This window comes from Penaeus chinensis, chromosome 37 (assembly GCF_019202785.1).
Source record: "Penaeus chinensis breed Huanghai No. 1 chromosome 37, ASM1920278v2, whole genome shotgun sequence".
NCBI lineage: Eukaryota > Metazoa > Arthropoda > Malacostraca > Decapoda > Penaeidae > Penaeus > Penaeus chinensis.
The window spans coordinates 5994091-6001590 of NC_061855.1; the positions used below are offsets into that span (position 1 = coordinate 5994091).

The 7500-nt window shown below is 33.4% G+C and overlaps 1 protein-coding gene across 1 annotated transcript in view; it reads left to right on the forward strand.

Annotated features, from left to right (window-relative positions):
* LOC125045482 (protein misato homolog 1-like) overlaps positions 1-7500 on the forward strand; it is a 13969-nt gene that overhangs the window by 2023 nt on the left and 4446 nt on the right. Inside the window, exons 2-8 of the mRNA XM_047642768.1 lie at positions 757-837; positions 1521-1767; positions 1993-2285; positions 2448-2624; positions 3630-3740; positions 4040-4171; positions 5013-5188. Coding sequence (XP_047498724.1) covers positions 757-837; positions 1521-1767; positions 1993-2285; positions 2448-2624; positions 3630-3740; positions 4040-4171; positions 5013-5188 — 1217 coding nt within the window. The remainder of the gene's footprint in view (positions 1-756; positions 838-1520; positions 1768-1992; positions 2286-2447; positions 2625-3629; positions 3741-4039; positions 4172-5012; positions 5189-7500) is intronic.

A 7500-nucleotide genomic window follows, 5' to 3' on the forward strand; every position in this document is an offset into this window, starting at 1 on the left:
TATAGGATCTTATCAAATTTATATTGACCTTAGGCATCTGTTCTTGCCATAACAAGCCGAGCCAAAATACCAGGTGACAAGGATATGTGCCATGCGCTGTCAGCCTGCTCAAGGTGTGTACTTAAACAGTTGGAAAATTTTTGCAAACTGAAGAAACTATTATTAGTATTTAAAAGTCACAACTTGAATGAAGGTTGCAAGTATTTTTCTTAGCATCACCCGATGGTCTTAAATAAAAAAATAAAAGAATGCAAATAAAAGTTAATGATTTTTAACAGGTGTTTTCTTTCCTATTTCAAATTTATTGAAATTCATTGTTAGTAATAAAAAACAATATAATTAGAATGCTGTAATCTCATAAACATCTGCAAATATAACTGAAGTGAACATGGTTGGATATCTCACTACATGTTCACACAATTAAGGTTTCTAGTACAGGCTAAGACTGTATTTAAGGTCGCAACCAAGAAAGGTTTGAAAATACTGATATAGAGGAAGAGCATAGTGTATGCAATCTCAAGGTCCTTTGTACCGAATTACCCCACTCTATCAGCTTAACTATGAGTACTTGTATGCTGACATCAGCATACTGGGATAAAAATCAGGGCAGAGAGGGACTGTCCACCCAGCCACATTATCCTATGCCCTAGTACATATGTTCTTTTATAGACACATCTCCTATGTTCACTTGTATATGGAACCAACTTTTGATATGTGATATGCCTTTTATGAAAATATACATTATCTCATTTTCAGGAGGCTAGTTTCGTGTACGATGATTCATCCACCACAGACATCAACCATGATTTTCTCTTCAGGGAAGGCATTACATCCCAGGTAAAACATCCTTAATGTATTCTATACTTTAGTGAATTTTTAGTTTGTTTCAAGGAAATTGAAAGTTCTTTTCATTTTATTCATTATTTAGTAAAATTAGTACCATAAATACTTTATTAGTATGAATACCTTTAGTTTGGTAATAATGTTAAAGTTTTCTTCTCTTCTAATTCTTTTATCATGTATATTTTTTCCCCTTTTTCACCCTCTCCCATCATCTCTTTAATTTTCCCTAGTGACAAAGCCCTTGTGGAGCTACTTTTCTGGGAAAAATTAATGATAAAAAATAAATTGTGGGCAGGGCACTGACATTCCCAGCATCTATGGATTCTTTTTTGGATTGTAGAGAAATAGAATAAAAGAAAAGGAAATGTAGGTGATCTTAGATATGTTACAGGAAATATATCAGTAGTATAAGAAATAGATAGTATATTAAGAAAAAGTTAAAGATGATTATCTTGGACCAAAAAATAATAATAAAGAATATAACAAATGTTATATTGACAGAAAAAATATAGTATTGTTGAGATATGTCAGAAGAGGTGTAAGACAGAGTAGAATAGATACTAGTGTAAATTGCAATTTAAGATATAGGAATACAATAAGCATATAAGAAGATTTGAAACAGAAGTAGTTATTTTAGGATAAAAGTTAAATAGAGTGGCAATTTGGTTTCTCCACAGAAGCAAGAGACCTACACGCCCCGCTTGCTGTCCATAGACATAAAGGGGAATCTTGGAAGTCTACCTGTTGATGGGTCTCTGTACAGCCCCCATCGTCATGATCTCTCGGTAAATGAGGCTTCGTGGCATGGCCATGTCGAGCTCATAAAACAGTTGCCGGAGGAGAAGAATGAGTACCTGATGGACTTGGAGATAGAGGATTCGCGTTATTTTACCCCGAGGGATGAAGACAAGGATATTTGCATGGGTTAGTTGGCTGGATTTTGGCTGATTTAGTTTGTTTTAGTACGTAGTCTATATACTGTATTTGAGAGTGTGTGTGAGGAGGGGATATGAGTGAGTTTATGTGTGCATTGTGTATGAGGGAATAGTAGTTTGATATAGGCATGGGTAGTGAAAATATTTAAGTTTGTGAAAAGTAAAAGGAATTTTACTTTTTGAACCTCTTTATTTAAAATATATCATACCACAGATGATGTCACCAATGAACAGGGAGCCAAAAACAGCAGCCTCCCAGCATCACAGAAGATTTATGACCTTTCAAAGTCCGTCAGAGTCTGGTCAGATTTCCTCCGTCCTCACCTTCACCCAAACTCCTTATATCTCTTAGATGAAATGCTTCTTCAGAGCGGAAGAACAGTTGTTGAGGGGAGTCAGAGTAACTTCGGTTTCTTAGCAGGAGCATCTGTTTTCCGAAGGGAAGATGTTGAAGATGGAATTACTGATAGAATAAGGTTACTGGCAGAGTCTTGTGGCAGTTTACAGGTAATTTAACTTGTTCATGTAGATCATTTCAGAGTAGAATACATACACTGATAGTTGTAGATTAGATTGATTGATAAGCTGTGTATCTCCCTGTTTCTGTTAAAGCTCAAGAAATACATTTTGTTGAATGTATTTAAAATCTCAATTGAAATTTGATTGCAGGGATTCCAGATATTAACAGATGTTCATAATGCAATGGGAGGAGTGAGTCAGGGGGTTCTGCAGCACCTAGAAGACGAATACAGCGCTAAGGACTTCATAACCTTTGGCATAACTCCTCCACACCTTAATCCCCAGACTCCACAGGCAAGAGCTGTGATACAAACTACTATCGCACAGGTGAGGTCCACTGCTAGATTAAGTTGTCCAAAGAATATTGTCATTTGTTTATAGGTTAATGGTGATGGCAATGTCTGTTTTTATTCAGTTAAAACTTATTCTTCTGATATCATTTAATAACTTATATAAAAAAAGGGGGGAAAAAAATCTGGTAAAAGGTTCAGACAGAAAATGCCCATGAAATATGCCTATTGACTGTAGAAGAAGGTGGGACCCTTGTGTTATTTACTGCAGAAAGACCTTAATAACTAATAATGTAATAGTAATAATAATGACAACAACTACTTCATAATTAAGGACCTTAATTACTGCAGAAAGTAATTGCTATTATGTCTGACATGGATCAATAAATAAAAGGAAGAGATAGAGACAGTGAATTAGTGAATAAAAAAAAGAAATCCTGTGTCAGTAGCTAAGGGAGTAGGGGTGAACATATTCTAATGTCATTTTTATATGGCTTTAGGGGCACTTGCCAAAACCAATTATCAGATTAAATTAGTTTCTTGATTAAATTTTTCAGATATTTGAGAGTAAATTTTAACAGATAGTTTAGCCAGCCATACATGTTCACTTTGATTTTTTTTTTTTTTTTTTTTTTTTTTTTTTTTTTTTTTTTTTTTTTTTTTTTACATAATCATCATCATCATCATCATCTTGGTGCTTTTGGAATCAATATAACAACACTTATCCTGATTGTGAATTAGTGAATAAAAAAAAAAATCCTGTGTCAGTAGCTAAGGGAGTAGGGGTGAACATATTCTAATGTCATTTTTATATGGCTTTAGGGGCACTTGCCAAAACCAATTATCAGATTAAATTAGTTTCTTGATTAAATTTTTCAGATATTTGAGAGTAAATTTTAACAGATAGTTTAGCCAGCCATACATGTTCACTTTGATTTTTTTTTTTTTCTTTTTCTTTTATTTTTTACATAATCATCATCATCATCATCATCTTGGTGCTTTTGGAATCAATATAACAACACTTATCCTGATTGTTTTTCAGTCTTATTCGGAGCTGAGTTCATTATCAGGTGTGTTTGTGCCTCTGAACTTGAGATCACATTGCTTGGACCTCCAGGCACCTGTTACCAAATGGCCCCACTTAAATATAGAGGCAAGTGTGTGTGTGTGTTTAAGTTTATGTATAGTATATATGGAAAAGTATTGATAGAACTGTTATACTGGAAATTGTAGGTAGAAATTATCCTTTTATAAAAAGGAGTGAATTTTGTACAAACCAGATATATCACATATTTCAGATTCCCTCTGAAGATGACTTTATGAATGTCATATTTCTATTTTACTGCAGTTTTTCTTTCTCTTTTTCTGTCTTTTCTTGTCTTCCTCCTTCTTTACTTCCTGTCTTTTCCATGGGATAGGATATGTCAATTAACATGAGTTATATGATTACAGGTAAACAACCAGTACTTATCCAGCAGTGTACTAGCAGCGTTCATGGACACAATGAGTCTCATTTACCGTTCCCGCACTTCCCCCTTGCCTGTAGCGCACATAGTGGATGTCTTAACCTTTGGTGGACGAAAGGTAAGGGAAAAAGAAAGATAACTTTTTGACTGTTCATTCTGTGTTTGTGAAAAAGGCTATTTATCATTTTAGAATATCTCTTTGATTGCCCTTTATTTAGAGCTAATTCAACACAAGCAGACCTGATCAGTGGGCATGACAAAGAAATTATCTCCAAGGCTAACAGACTACTGGCTAGGCAACCAGTTTTTCTTGCAATTCAGTTATTTGGCCAGTAGTTTGCCAGCCTCTTTCACTTTTCAGGCATGCTTGCAAGTCAGGTGGGCTCATCTGAACATGCCAAAGAATGTCATGCTTTGAAGGGCTAATTCTTGAAGCATTCCATTTTATTTTCAAAATTATATCATGTATTTGCAAACAGTTTAAGGCATATCAGAAAATACATAGCTATATATGGAATAGTTTTTAGAGAATTAAAACCTTTATGTAGACACAGGGAATAGAACCAAACCACAATTGATAGGACTTATTTCTTGTGAAATTTCATTACATTTAGCGTGGTTACAAGTCAATAGTAATTTGTTGTTTACATAGTCTTACAGTCTTCTTAATGTATATATTAAGGTTGGACAAAATTTTCCAAAAGTAAACTTCATATAAAAATATTGAACTGGTTAGTAAGCACAAAGAAATGCATACCTTTATTCTTATGGGAAAAATCCTTTCGCAGAAAGCTATATGATTTTTTTAGCTATAAATTGTGCCAAGTTTTTAAGGAACCATACAAATTTTCACTTTCAAAAATCAAATTCTTTTCTCTGTTTAATTTTAGATACATCATTAACTAATACACATTCATCCTAATTATCATTATCGATAACCTTCCATCAATATAACACAGATTGCTGGAGGAAGCCTGGCTCTACCCTTTGGACTTGGTGTGGACGATTATCTATTTGACTGGGTAAAGGGACACAAGCCACACCTGATGTCTGTGAGCAGTGGTTGTGACATCAGTGTTGACCCAGTCAGTGAAATGCAGGTCATTAGAGGTGTTCAGTCATCAAGGCTAGTTAGGTGGGTTTTCTTATTTTGCTAAAATGTTTATTTTTTAACCCTTATCACCAGGTACAGTTGTGGAAAGGAGTTTCTGTGCCCCCTCTATTAAGATGACCTCCTAAGTGGCAGCACCATACTCATAAGAAACAGAATATTTGTGAATGAACGTTTTTCTACGTGTGTAATTGATGGAAGGTTGTATAGTAATGGATTAAAAATAATCAATTTCCTGATGAAATAGGAATGTATCTGCTGCCTTTCCACTTTTAACCCCATCGGCCCAGATGATAAGAATACATGCCATGCCCACTGTACTATAAGTTCATCTATTGTCTTTACACGTGGATGGCTCTACAAGTGCTTAGCCACTAAGGAGTCAATTATTAGTCCTACCTATCTCACCTGTTTACCCTTTTCTTTGAGTTTTGGAAAGCTTCATTTGTATTATTTTATAGTCTTTAATGTTGTTGGTAACTTTATAACAGTTTAATACTCATAATATCAAGAGTAATAACAGTATCAATATTAATAGCATTAGAAAGAAAATCATATTTTCCCACAAATTCAGGGAATGGTGAAATTAGGTGCAGTCACTGGGGCATACTGATTGACTCCTTGGTAGTTGAGCACATGTGGAGCCATCTCTGTATACCAAAATTTACAAAAAAATACAGAGGACAATACATAAATCTGCAATCATTGGGTTGAAGACATTTAAAATAGAACAGTTGCTATGAGTTGAGCCTTCATTTACCCTCTTGGTGAGCCTCTCTTGAGCTTCTTATTCCTTAGACTTTACATAGTAATTAACAGAAGATTGCTTTTGTTTAACGAATCTGAAGTATATATATATATATGACTTATGATAACTATTCTACATGTGACACACTAGCAGCCTGGTATAGTTACAGGTTACAAGGAAAACTTATAGTTAATAAATCGATTATCCATTATGATGATTTAAATCTTAGGTATAGCCAGCTGTGTGATATACAATATGCTAATTTTTGTAATTACTTTTAGGCATGTGCCTTCTGTGCTAACCAACCTTAAAACTTAATCAGCATTCATATACATTAAACATTCATTCACAAAGAGTTTGTTTACTACTACTAATATTACTACTGTGTTGACACTTATTGGGTTAGTTTACCAGAGGGTGTAAATTAACATGTACATGCATTGTCCACTGTTGTGTGATGAATTTTGTGTACACACAGATGGCTTCATGTACATTGTCACCAAGGAGTCAGTTAGTAGGCTTAACTGACCTTCCCTGATTTTTCCATTCCTTGAATTTTCTGGTAGAAGTTGTTATTGTAATACTAGTGATTATTTATAATTGTTATTTATTATTTTTTATTATTTTTTTACCATTTATCATTATTTATGATATATTTTTTTTACATTATATTTTATTATTTTTTAAGTTGCAATTTATTATTATTATTATCATCGTCATCGTCATCGACATCAACATCAACATCAACATCAACATCAACATCAACATCATTATCAACATCAACAACATCATCATCATCATCATCATCATGACTCATGTGCATTTTTAGCTTTCTGGCCATTTTCAATGTCTACATTTATCATTTAATTTGTTCTATCCAGATGGTAATAATCTATTTTCCTTGCACAGATTCCACATCATCTCTCTAGGTAATCCATAATTATATCTCTTTTTATTTTTATTTTATTTTTTTCTCAATGTTCAGTTTCCTTTAATTCATGAGCATGATTTTGCACCCTTCAAGTCATGGCTCATGGACATTACATTCCTCACTTATTTATCAAAGGAAAGAATGCAAATCATCCAATGCCAAATGAGTCTGATCACCCTCCGAGAACTTTGTGCACTCGCGGCTAGCGATTGCATCCCCCCAGGCCTTCAGCTGAAATTCTTAGGATGGCAAGTTTGCATCACCACTGGCCGCCCACAGCCAAATGTTATCATGACAGCATGTTACCGTCACCCACATCTCCAATCAATTTTTTTTGTGATGTTGTAAAGACATCCATTTTGTGGGAGTTAAATAGTAACAGTTAGTAGTAGTAGTACTATTGTTATTGTTATTGTTATTGTTATTATTATTAGTAGTAGTAATAGAAGTAGTAGTAGTAATATAATTATTTTTCATTATTAATACTCTTACTATTATTATTATTATTATTATTAATACTGGTATTATCATCCATAACATTGTTATTATTATTTATTTTTATTTTTATTTTATTATTATTATTATTATTATTATTGCTATTATTATTATTTTAATGTTATTATTATTTTTTTTTATTACTATTATTATTTTTATTAT